The 12,470-nt window shown below is 53.4% G+C and overlaps 2 protein-coding genes across 7 annotated transcripts in view; one reads left to right on the top strand and one right to left on the bottom strand.

Moving 5' to 3' along the window:
* The window catches only part of GRIK1 (glutamate ionotropic receptor kainate type subunit 1), a 102,757-nt gene extending 91,426 nt beyond the window's left edge, over nt 1-11,331 (bottom strand). Inside the window, exon 1 of one of the 5 annotated variants that reach the window (XR_011676992.1) lies at nt 11,043-11,331. Coding sequence is in view for 4 of the 5 variants with exons in the window: in XM_071417849.1 (XP_071273950.1) it covers nt 11,043-11,169 (127 nt within the window). In the remaining variant the exon portion in view is untranslated. The remainder of the gene's footprint in view (nt 1-11,042) is intronic. The other 4 variants (XM_071417849.1, XM_071417852.1, XM_071417851.1 and 1 more) reach the window with 4 other exon arrangements.
* Nucleotides 1-12,470, top strand: part of LOC139585286 (uncharacterized) — a 445,268-nt gene that overhangs the window by 394,181 nt on the left and 38,617 nt on the right. The window lies entirely within an intron of this gene.

Genomic DNA, 12,470 nt, shown 5'->3' on the forward strand with positions numbered 1-12,470 from the left:
TGGCTTGGATGGGAGCAGCAGGAACCAGGATCCCCCCGGTCTCACCTTCAGCAAAAGCACAAAGTTCATGCGCAACTTTGGTTCTGAGGGCACATCTTCAGCATGGGGCAAACCTGCATTTTGGCTATTCTAGGTATAAGCTAATTCATAGGCAAGGTCAATCCAAACACTTTAAGTCCCTTTTCAGTCAGGTTTTCTAGGGAAAAGTATCTGTGTGCATTTAGAGATTGATTCTGGAGGGAAATTATTAGGGTTTTTTTTTGAATATTCACTAGGCATGAATACAAAGGGGATTTTCTACTTTGTAGCACACCACTCTGGGCCTGTTAAATTTCTCTTTGGCCCTCTCAAGCAGGAATGTGCCAGGCTAGCTGCAGTTCTTCAGCTGAGTCCAGGCTTTGGGAATGGTGGGAGCTGCCCCCTTTCCTCCCCTGCTGCTGCCCTGATGGATCCCCCAGCTCCAAGGCTTCCCCAGCCTGGGTTCCTCCCCTGCCACTCTCACTTCTCTGAGCAGTTGTGCCAGATGATGTTTAAATACGACCCTTTTAATCAGGTTACTCAGTGTAACACAGGCAAAATGGTGATGAGATGGATGCTGGTACTGCACTCCCTATTTTTACCTCCATTGATTCTCCCGTGTCTCTCATGAATCACCCTCCTGAAGAAGTGACAGCTTTATGTCAGCCACAACAGGGCTGTAACAATATTAGCTCCAGCACCAATTCAGCATGACACCAGAATTGTGTCATGCTTGACCCTATTTGATAGATCCGTGCACAGAATCTGTGCTGAGCTGCACGGAGCAGGGCCAGACTCTTTCCCAATCACACATTTCCCCATCTAAAGGCAGCTTTGTGCTTATACTGCTCCAGCCATGGGATTGCATGTAAATAGTGATGTTATTTCTAGAGACTGTGGCTCAAAGACACCCCAGCCCTTCAATTCCAGCCTCTTCACTCCATCCCAGCTGGAATAACTCACTGCTCACTGCTTCCTACTGCAAACTGGGGAGTTTGGGCCTCCTTGCCCTGGGCTCTGCAGGGCAGAGAAGGAAACCTTTGCAGAAGTGGGAAACCTTGGCAAAATCAGCGGCTGGGGATAAAAGAGAGAGAGGAGGAGGCCTTTTCCTGCTGATTTCCTCGAGCTGAGGGAATACAGAACCTTCATTTGCAGTTTGGATGAGCTGCAGTAAATTGCCCAACTGTTCTCCTCTGCCAGAATAATGCACTTGCCAGAACCTCATCACTGTAAACTGCTGCAGCTCCATTGACTCCGGCACAGGCAGAGCTGAAGGAGTCTTTGGGTCATTTGTTCTTTTTTTTTTCCCTGAGAAAAAGTGTTCTGCCACTTAAAACAAAGGGCAGGCAGCCAGAAGAGATGATTTTGTACCAAATTTTCTCACAGATTTTCTGCAAGAGCTCACAGAGAAGAGCAAGGGCTTGGATTTGAAAGAAGTTTTGCAGTTAAATTTACTAAATTTAAAGCTCCTGTCACTGAAATCTCCTGGAGAAGCTGGATGTGAATTCACTGGGCTCTAACTGTGGCCAAGGAGGTTTCTAACAAGGTGACTCCCATGGGACAAGGACCAAGTTTTGACTCCTTGAAAGCCTGTGCCCCCTTTCTTCAGCCCTGCCAACAGTAGAAAATGATTTTAAATGTGAGGCATGAGCTTGTCAGCACCACTTTGCTTAGCAGGAATCGAGCCTCATTCTAAGAAATGCCATAAGATACAACCTTGGTGTGGGAAACAGATGAGTGCAGACATAAAAGTCTGGATTTTTAGCATTAATTAAAGCTCCCCAGCAAAGTTTGCTCTGCATCTCCTAAACTACCTTATTTAAATTCTTTAAACCCCCCACCCAGTTCTCACTGTGCAGATGCTCTGGTACCACAGAGCGACTCAGCCCCCATCTAAACTCTTCTTATGGATGCTAGAAGTCATCAATTCCAATAAACATGCCAGGGAAATAACAGTTCCCAGCTTTTCCTGACTGGGCAGGGGTGGTGGCCTCCCAAGAGCTCTCCCTGCCTCTCCTCACCAGGACACAGGGACAAACCTGGATGGGAAAGCTGGCTCAGGGTTAGACAGGGAGATCACGGGAAAGTCACGCTGAGGTCCTCCCAAAGCCTCGTGCCCAGGTGAGCAACCCAGAGCTCATCCTGCTGCCTCCTCCAGGCTCACCCGGAGCTCCAGGTCCTGCCTGAGCTGTGCCAGGGCAGGGGTGGGTGGCACAAGTGGCCGTGGGGAGCCCTTCCCACCCTGTCCCCCAGCCTGAGAGCTGGCACCCACCTCAGGCCTGTGCTGCCTTTTCCAGCCAGCAGCCCTTGGGGTGCTGTGCTCCCTGGCTCTTGTGTGCACCCATTCCTAGCAGGAAGCTGCCAAATTGAGCTCCAAAAGGGGCAACAAAGCTGTTTTTCATGCTGGGCCCCGTGGGTGCTGGGTATTTTTAAAGGAGGCCCCCACTCAGCTCTCTCCCAGGACAAGCAAAGGCAGGCAGGGATGTCCCCACCACGGAGAGCCAGAGGAGAGGGCTGCAGGCAGGAGTGCAGTGTTTCAGGGAGTGTTTTACCTGTCTGGGTTATTGTTTAAGCCCCCTGCATCCCAGCACAGGGGCTGGCTGGAGGGGAAGGGCTGCACACAGCACAGGATGCGTTTCCCCAGCCCCTCTTCCTCCCTGCAGCTGGCGTGCCTGCATGACAGCAGCAGGATGGCAGCTCCCCAGGGCTCCTGCAGGTCAGGGCACAGCCACCCTCACCCCCTCTGCAGATGCCTTTAGTGGCAGGACAGGGCTCAGCCCCAGGCTGTGTCCCCAGGGAGCAGTGGGACAGGAAAGGCTTGGGCAGCCACGCTGGGGCTCTTCATTGCACAGAGGAAAACCTCCATTCTTCACAAAACACTGCTCAGAAATTGAACCTTCGTGCAGCTCAATGGAGCAGCCTCATCATTTACAGCAGCAGATAAAGCTGGGAGATGTAATGTGAAATCTCTGAAGCAGCTCTCCCCCTGATTTAAAATGCACCTTGGGCAGCAGAGCCTGAACTCCCCTCGGCGTGTGTTTCTGGCAGATAAGTAAACAATTTGGGACTTCCTGAGATAGTCACAGCCAGGGAAGCAGGAGCTCACATCAGGCTGCAGCTGCAGAGCCCCACTGATAAGGTTTTGGGGCGGTTGGGCACAGCTGAAAGGAAGCGGTGCCGGAGGAACAAAAAGCTCTTTGTGTACAAGTTGTTGGAGCAGAGATAGCAAGGAGAAAGACATCATTTGTACAGGAGAGCTCTCAGAGTGGCCTCGGTGAGGCTCAGGCACAGAGCTCGTGACGGGGCACAGGGGGACAGGGGGACAGGCTGGGAAGCTCAGAGGACATTTCTGGCTGTGTTTCACACAGGGACAGAGAGCTGGACTCAAACCTTTCCTATAAACACATGAGGTCTAAAAGGGAAGGCCCAGAGGATGGGAAACACCACGCTAACGTTGACTGAGCAACTCCAAAGCTGCACTTTTGTTACCCAGCCGCACACCAGCTCCACAGGATTCCTGCCTCCTCCACTGCAGCCTTTCCCTGTGGCATTTTGCATTTAGTATTTGTAAGTACAGGCGAATGAATTGGGGCTTCAGGGCGTTTTGCTGGGAATCACAGCACATGCTGAGCTGGAAGGGCTCCATGGGGATCACCCAGTCCAGCGCTGCCCCTGCACTGACAGCCCAGAGCCCCACCCTGCCCTGGTGTCCAGGCCCTCCTTGCACTCAGACAGGCTGGGGGTGTTTGCCACCAGCCCAGTTTATCACACACACAAAATGTGTCTGAACAGTTCTGGGCGAAAACAGCCCAGCAGTGACTCCATGTCCTTCCTGTGCCCTGCACCAGGTATTTACTCATTCCTCTCCCATCCCCACAGGCTATCAAGGATCATCTCTTTGATTTTTAAGTCTTTTCCTATGCACTTTTTGAATTCTGAGATGAATAAAAATAAGCAAAGGCAATCCAAACCAAAAATATTTCAGTCAGAAATTGCAATTTAGTCTCCAAACTGCGGGCAGGAATTCCTTTAACAGCTCTCGGTGGTTCATTGCTCCCTTATTTTCTGTGGCCAGCCGAGCTGTGATCCCTGTGGGACTGCTGGAGTTACTCGGGGTGCATTTCAAGCGCCCAGCCCGATGATCGTGTCAGTGACTGCCAGCCCCTGGAGAAGCGCAGCGCAGCTCCAAGCCTGACCGAACTCTCAAGCAGCCTCCCGAGCGACAGTGGCACGATCGGAGGGAGTTTTACACGTGTCAGCCTGTTGCTGCAGCAACCCGGCTGCTCTGGCTGCTGATAGGCACGGCTCTGCCCGAGCCCGGCTCGGATGGCTCCCATTAATGCCCTGCGGTTTTCCTGGGCCAGGAAATCGGGACTCGCTTGCAGCTCCTCCCGGGAAACCACTCCCGAAATTCCTCCCTCGCCCCGAGCCTGCGTGGGAATGGCTGGGCTGGCACAGGGCCCCAGGGCGGCCAGGAGGAGCCTCTTTGTGCCACAGCAAGGAGCTCCAGCGTGGATTTGGCTTTTATTGGACTCTCTCCCGAGCGTGAGCACAGAGAAGGTTATTTTTGGGGTTGCTTTCCCTCTGGGGGTTTGCATGTCAGTGCGTCCAATCTCCAGCTCTCCAGATCTTTGTAGGGAGGCAGTGAAAGCCAAGGAGTGTGAGCAGTGAGCTGAGCCTTTCCCGAAGCCAGGGTTCAGCCCAGCCAGCCTGGCTGGAGGGTGGCATCAGGGCAGCTCTGATCAGCATCTGGACACCTCAGCATCTGCAGGCACATCCCACATCCTGTGGATGCTCCAAAAGCCCCTGCTGGCACAGACAGGCTGTCAGAGAACAAATCAGGGCAATTCTGTGTTTGCCACTGAGCAACAGGCCAGGAAAGCCCTTCATGGCCTTCCCAAAGTGCACAGTACCCTTCTGGAAAGGCCTTAAAACCCAAAATGCTGCTGCTGCTGCTGCTGCTGCTGTGTCCAAAATCCCTGTAATTACAGAGGACCTGCATGCCACAGTGGAGAAGTCTGTGGGAGTGCCAAAATGGGGGGGAAATTTGCATCATAAGACCCCAAGAGCACCAATTTCCATGAATTTGCCTTCTAATTATACCATCCAAGAATTGAAAGTCTAGAAGTTTCTCTTCTCAGTACTGGCTTGCTGAATCACACCAAACCTGGCTTTTCTAATCCAGAACACCCTGGCAGGAATCTGCTCTTTCCCTCTCCCCATGGGAGGAGGGCAATTATCTTCACATGGTTGTCCTTCTTTGCTGACAGCTGCCCGATGCTGTCCCTGTAAAGCAGAATTTCCCCCTCAGGGCTCCAGCTGGGACACATTGGGACATCCCCTGCCCCGTGTTGCTGCAGTGTGCTCACCCAAATTCTGCCTTTCAGGAGGTGCCTCTGCGCTCTGGCTGTCACTTCCACCCAGCAGGGTGGGAGGGGGCTGCTCCCCCTGTTTGCAGTGTGCTGCAGACAGAATTTGCCTTGAAATAGGCCAAGCTTGGGTGTGCAGGGCGTGGGAACAACCTCAGGGCTAAAAGAATTTATAACTCTCCTCTTTTCAACTTGTGCAGTCTGAAAGCTCAAAGGAAAAGCAACAACCAACAGCAGCCCAGCGAGAAGGTGTGATTGCAAAAAGCCTGATGGACCAAGAAAAGAAGCTCAAAACTGAGCCTTTGACATCAGTTCTGCCTCTTTGGCCATTCCCATTTCCCTCTGTTTGTGCCATCTTGATTTAGTGAGGCTCTAAGAGTATGTAAAGAACTTTCTGCACTGTCAGAGGAGTTTAAAAAGAAAGAAAGAAAAGAAAAAGTTACTTTAACAGCCCTATCAGAGGAATTTAAAAAGAAAGAAAAGAAAAAGTCACTTTAACAGCCCTGTCAGATACTGGCTCCTGTAGCTCAAGTGAAAACAATGCCAGTGTGGAATAATGAAGCTGTTTTGATTTGGAATTTTGATTTTGCCCTCAGAAAGCAAATTCATCGTTTGAGAGCTCGCAATTTCCTGGAAAATACCCTCTAACCTTCAGCAGGGAGAGAGAGGGAAGGGTAATAACCTCCCACTGCAAAGCTTGCCCAAGATCATAAACTCATTACTGCAAACTGAAATCTAAAGTCAACCCAAACTAGGACAGACTGGGCTTGCTGGTCACAGCCCCAAAGCTGTGCAGTAAAACTAATCAGTTCTGGGATGGGATTTGTTTCCTTTGCTGCAGTACAATCTATAGTTTAGTTGGTCAAATCAAGCCTTTCTGAGAAAAGAAGATTAGAGGCAGTTGTTTAAAGTATTGAGGGGAGAGCAGGATTTAGGCTTTATTACTGACCAGGACATACAAAACAGACTGTAATGAAAAAACAGTATTGGGATTGTACTTCCAGCCCAAATGGAAATGTTGAGAGAGGACAGGGCCATATGGAGGAGCTTAGAGCTCAGGCAAGAGGAAATGCCCTGGAAATCCGAAATGGGGTGTTGTGGGGAAGCCAGGGGACTTAAAACAACAATTAGCACACCTGAACGCCACAAACAGGCTGCTGGGCAAGAGATGAACCCTGGGGAATGGCTTTTGATCCTGTTTGCAGGGAAGGCTCCTCCTGCCCCAAGCACCTGACGGCAAACTCTGCTCCCGGGTGGAATTTGGGCAGTTCCAGCACTGCCAGGACCCTGTCCCGTGTTTGAGCTGCTCCTGGGCTTGCAGAAGGGAGGCTGCAGGGTGCCCCATCTCCCAGCCCCGTGTCAGTGAGGGCAAAAATGAATGAATTATGCTGTCCCACAGCCCAGTGGCTGCTCACCCGGACAGCGAGGGGAGCTCTCCACGGAGCTCCTGGGAAACGCAGCACTGCCACATCTATATTTGACTTCATTACGTGAATCTCAGGTTTCTCAGTCCCTCAGCCGCGCCCAAACCACCCCGGCTCTGGTCCAAACCCAACGTGCCTCCCTCAGTTTGCACCGTCTGGCCTCGGGACCTTTCCTTGGCTCTTCCCCACCAGCCTTTGGGGACAGGGGTGCAGGGCAGAAGCCACTCACACCTCAGGTTCTGTTAACACAGCCCTGCTGCAAACCACTCTGCATTACGGAATATTTGAGGACCACCCTGCACCTCTCCAGCTCATCTCTTCCCTGCCCAAGGAGGGATGGGAATGCCCATTTAGGATGCTCTGGCAATGGAGGCCCAAGCTGGTGATTTTCTGGGACAGTTTCCCTGTCCCCAGCAGCCACCAGGTCCAGGCACAGCCACTCACCAAGGCAGCAGCAGCTCCCTTGCTGAGGGGCTGCAAAGCATTTTTCAGCAGCATTTTTAGGGATTTTTAACTCAATTGCCCATTTGAACTCAGCCAAACATTGCCCTGCCTCCCACTTGTACAGTGCTGTCACATCCAGTGAGGAGGGAGAGGTGTGAAAATCAGATTTTGGATGCTTTGGTGACAATCCTTTAGAAATATTTGCAGCAAAACAGTTTTCCCTAAGTGTAGAATAAGGAAGCTTAGGTAAAGTGCATCACAAAGAATTGATAAACCACTGAGCACTCAGAGTCCAGTGAACAAAATGTATTTAATGTCTCATCATCTGATGAGAAAAACGCAGCTGCACTTCCTATCATATAATATCATATCATAAAATAGAATAACTTGTAGATACCTGGTAACAAATACCGTAAACGAACATTTTTCATGATGTTCAAATATAGTAAGAGACTTTCCAAGAAGGGGTTTTGCCATTTCACACTGATGAAGCTCAGATGTGTGTTAGTACCATTCCCTTCACAAACAAAATCTCAACAAGAGTTGGTGCAAAGTAGCAGATTTGCAGAGAAATTAATGAGGTTTTCTGCCTTTATCATTCTCACGAGGGGAAAATGGCAATTTCACACAGGAAAAGAGCTCACAGCTTTAGCCCTGCTGGGGGAAATCCAACAGAGATTCTGAAATCTATATTGAAAATTCCAACTTGTTAGAAATTGGTATTTTGTGGGTTAGGTTGAGTTGCATGTGTTTGGTTTAAATCTGATATTTCTCAGTTGGAGAGAAATGTTATGGGGCTAGTCCTCTATTGTGGAAAATTCACTAAAATTGGGAATTTTGCTTGAGTAAGGAGTAAATCAGTGCAAAGAATGAACCCTTATGTAAATATTCCATTTACAGAAACACACAAATTACTGAAAATCCTTCTGGTTTCTGTCTCCTCACCCCGAGCAACTCCTGAAAACCTGCCCATTTGTTCATTTCCACGAGCTGGTAATTTCAGAGATAATTCAAGATTCATCCATCATTTTTTTAATCACTCCAGTGCTTTGTTAAGAACTTGCTGTTGGTCAGTTCTAACCCGGAATGGAGCTCAGATGACGACCATCTGTAAATTTTCACATAATATCGCTGTATTTTACCCTTTTAACCTATTCAGAATCTGTAATCTGTCCAGGAATGAGAGCTCTGCATCCAGCACCAACAAATGGATTATTCTGTGGCTGCTGAGATGTCTTTGGAAGCTGTTTCTGCACCTGAGCATCTGCTCCAGTTCATTACCATTCTTTCTTGGAGATCATTCATTTCATACAAGTGGTGCAAGTAGCAGAGATAGGAAGGACTTGGTGTAAAAACTGAAAATTCCTTGGAATTCAGTAAGAAATATTGGGGTCATGAACTTCAAACACACTTTTACGTAATACAGTCTGGTGGGTAATGTGCAGATAAAGATGGTATTTCCTTGGACAGCTCCATTAGCTCTTGTGTCAAGGGAAAAGCTTTTGAGCAGGAGCGGGGAAGAAATACCCAGCATTTTAGAAGAAAGACAGCAGCATTTTATTTTATTTTATTTTATTACTGAAACTTCAAGCTCCATCTTATCTCAAAATCCATTACTTTTATCCTAATGAGTCAGTTTTACTTGGTCACATTGCCATCCCTCATCTTTTGTTTAGAGAGCTGGAAAAGGAATCGTTAGTCAGTGCTGAGGAATAACTAAAATTCATATCACTCACACGTCCTTTCTCAACTAATTAAACACCACCAAGACAATCCATTCATCCCTATTACAAGCCAGGAAAAAAAATTAATAAAAAACAAATCTGAAAGCTCCCTGACAGCGGAAAATGCAATTAAACTCTGAGCGTATGAATCCGGGCACAAACTGCTGCACTTTCTTCCCTTAATTAACTAAAACACGGGGAAAACAATCTGATGGCTTAATGGCATTTCCTTCGCTGTCAGAAATGCTTGGGGATGGTTTTATGATGTTATCACAGACAGATTCGGAGGAGTTGCTGCCATTACTCCTCCCTGCCACCTCCGAGAGCGGCGGATTCCACGGAGGAACTTCGCAGCCCCTAACGGACGAGGAGGATTCATATTTTATAACATCATTACTCCGCAGGCAGCAGGGCCACGGCAGGAAGGATACACTCAATATTTCATGCATTCCCAGCCCCCTAGCACACTGATTGCCCTGCACGTCCCTCTGCACGGGTACGATTGGAAGCCGAGCACTTTGTCGGCTTTGTGCCTCGCCCTGTCCTGCTGGCAGCGCTGGGATCCCAGCCCCGGGAGGGCAAATCTGACCCAGAGATTCACCGGCCCGCACCCCCGGTGGGGCAGGGCAATTTCGGGGAAGGAACGCTGGGAGCAGCACAGAACTTCTGCAGGGCAAAGGGGGCACCCCAAAGCTCTGCCCGGCTCCCTGCGAGCCTGGAGGCAGTGCAGAGCCGAGCCTTCGTCCTGCACACGGGCATTTAGGCTCAGCTCAAGCCCTTTAAACACTGGCACGCTGCTCCTTCCTTCAGAGCTGTTCCCACCAAACCAGAGTAAGTTAAGGCAGCATTCTGTGCGTTGCCAGAGCATCCCGCTGGTGCCTGCGGCTCAGGGATTCCAACGGGATTTTCCTCCCCAGGTTTCACTGGGGGGAACGTCCCTGGATCCCCGCTGTGGTTGTGGGTTCGCCCGGCTTTGCGTGGCGCGCGTTCCAGGAAAGGAATGAGCGGGGAACAGCGAGCTCGCCCCGAAGCCCCGGGGAAAGGGGAGCGCCCCCCGGGCGGGCACAGCCGGGAGCGGGGCAGCGTCCGAGGCTGCGGGGGCGGCGTGCCCGGCTCTGCCCCCGCAAGCCGCCGCCCAGCACTCCCAAGGGCTGCACCTTCCCTCATTTCAGCGCTGCTCCTCCGCTCTGCGGGCACAAGGAGCCTTCCCCTGGGCTTCAGGGCTGCGATCTTCAGCTCCGCACGGCAGCGCGCCCTTGGGAATTGCGGGATGCTCTCCCCGGCGCCGTAAACAGCTTCTTTGCCTTTTTTCAAAAAAATTTTTTTTTCTCTTGTTTGTTTCCTTTTTCCCCCGCCTCATGTTCAGTGTTTGCCAAGCGAAAGAGGGATAAACAGAAACAGCGGCGTGCCAGATTCTGCCTACATCTTTCCCACAGTCTCTCCTAACCCCGAACTCTTCCGACACTTTGTATGCACCGTCTCACTTGACTGACACAAGAAACCCACTGTAGGAAGAGAGGCTTCCTGTGAGCCGAGCCCCGTTTCCATGGTGCGGAGTTTTCCACTCAGAAATAAATTCCCGTTCCGCGGAGTTTTCCGCGCAGCCCCGCGGAGCTGCCCCTGCCCGGGGGTAGCGGCAAACGCGTCCCGCATCCCCCCGGTCCCGCTCCGGAGCCGCAGCCGCCCGCCCTGCGCTCCGAGCCGGGACTCTCCGCACCCCTCGGCACCGATTTCAGGGTCACCGAACCCTTCCCGCGCCTTTGGGGGCCCCTCGCAGCGCGCCCCGCGGAGCGCCCGGAGCCGACACCCCGCGGGATCCCCGCGCCCAACTTCCCCGGCACCGCTCGCCGGGGCCAACTTCGGGCAGCCGAGCGTCCCCGAGCATCCCTGAACATCCCCGAGCATCCCTGAGCATCCCTGAACATCCCCGAGCATCCCCAGCATCCCCAGCATCCCGAGCATCCCCGGCTCCGGAGCCGCGCGGGTCCCGCCGCCGCCCGGGCGAGCTGCCCGCGGCCCGGGAGGTGCCCGTAGCCCCCGGCCGGCCCCGCGGCGGCACTCACCGATCCGCAGCACCTGCTGTGCGCTCCGGGGCAGCCCGGCCGCGGCGCAGAGCAGCAGCAGCAGGAGCCCCCCGCCGCCGCCCGTGGCCGCTCGGCGGGGCCAGCGCGGGCCGAGGCCGCTCGCCATGCTCAGTTCATGCCGGCTACCCCCGGGCGGGCCGGCTCCGAGCCGCTCCGCGCCGCCCGCCCATGGCGCGGGGGCTCCGCGCTGCCGCCGCCCCGCGCCCCAGGGACGGAGGGAGGGATGGAGCGGGAGGGATGGAGCGGGAGGGATGGAGCGGGAGGATCCTCCCGCGGGGCGGCCCCGGGCGGGGCCAGGCGGCTCCGGGCTCTGCGCGCACACGGGGACACGCGCGCGCGCTCGGGGACACGCGCGCGCACACGCGCAGGGACACGGACACGGACAGGGACAGGGACAGGGACAGCTGCCCAGGGAGGGCGCGTAGGAGCCTCCCGCTCCGGGGACATCCCAAACGCACCCGGACGCTCCGGGTGGCGACAGGGGTTCGGTGTGGATGCTCTCAATCCAACCCAGTCCAATCCCTGGGACTCTGGGATTCCGAGGTTCTGGGACAGGGACACGGACAGGGACACGGACAGGGACAGAGAGGGCGGCAGAGCTGTCCCTGCCGCTGTCCCTGCAGCCCCTCCTGGGCACGGAGAACCTTGTCCCCCCGTGCCCTCCAGCCCCGCAGCTCCCGATCTTTGCCGTGCCGGGGGTTCGGGGGGATGTCCCGATGCGCGGGGCAGCTCCGTCCCGCAGCGCCTGGCGTGGGACAGGTGACACGCACGGGAGCGCGGGCTGAGGGACAGCCCTGGGACAGGTGACACGCACAGGAGTGCGGGCTGAGGGACAGCCCTGGGACAGGTGACACGCACAGGAGTGCGGGCTGAGGGACAGCCCTGGGACAGCGGAGGGAAGGAAGCACTCCCAGCAGGGTCTGTGCCGCTCTGTGCCAAGCGAGGGACAGGCCACCTGTCCCCAAGCACGGCAGGAGCCTCACGGGGCACAGCAGGGCTGGGGCCAGGTGTCCACGGAGCCATGGATGCTCGAGGCCGATTTGGAACTCTCACTCACAGGGATTATAACATCCCCTGGCCTTGGTTCGGCCCCCAGATCGGTTCCCCTGGTGGCTCGGAGTTGTCAAGTAAATGTTTAAATTTGGTTTTTGCGGGTTCCGTGGGACTCGGAGTGCTCCACCGTAAAGCAAACATATGGGTCCTGAGCTGCTCTGAAAAAAGAAAACAGCACCAGAGGAGAATGACTCCCACCTAGCAACAGAACTAAAATTGCAGAGCCGAGATCCAAACCTGAAACCGTTCAGATTTGTTTACTTAGCATTCCTCTCCAGCCTGCCGAACTATTGTTGCAGAAATTAACTGCTCCGAGCAGCGGCAGCACACGCTGGAGTGTGATGGAGGGAAAGG

The sequence above is a fragment of the Agelaius tricolor genome, unplaced genomic scaffold (assembly GCF_023055355.1).
Source record: "Agelaius tricolor isolate 1412-34295 unplaced genomic scaffold, bAgeTri1.0.p SCAF_71, whole genome shotgun sequence".
Taxonomy (NCBI): domain Eukaryota; kingdom Metazoa; phylum Chordata; class Aves; order Passeriformes; family Icteridae; genus Agelaius; species Agelaius tricolor.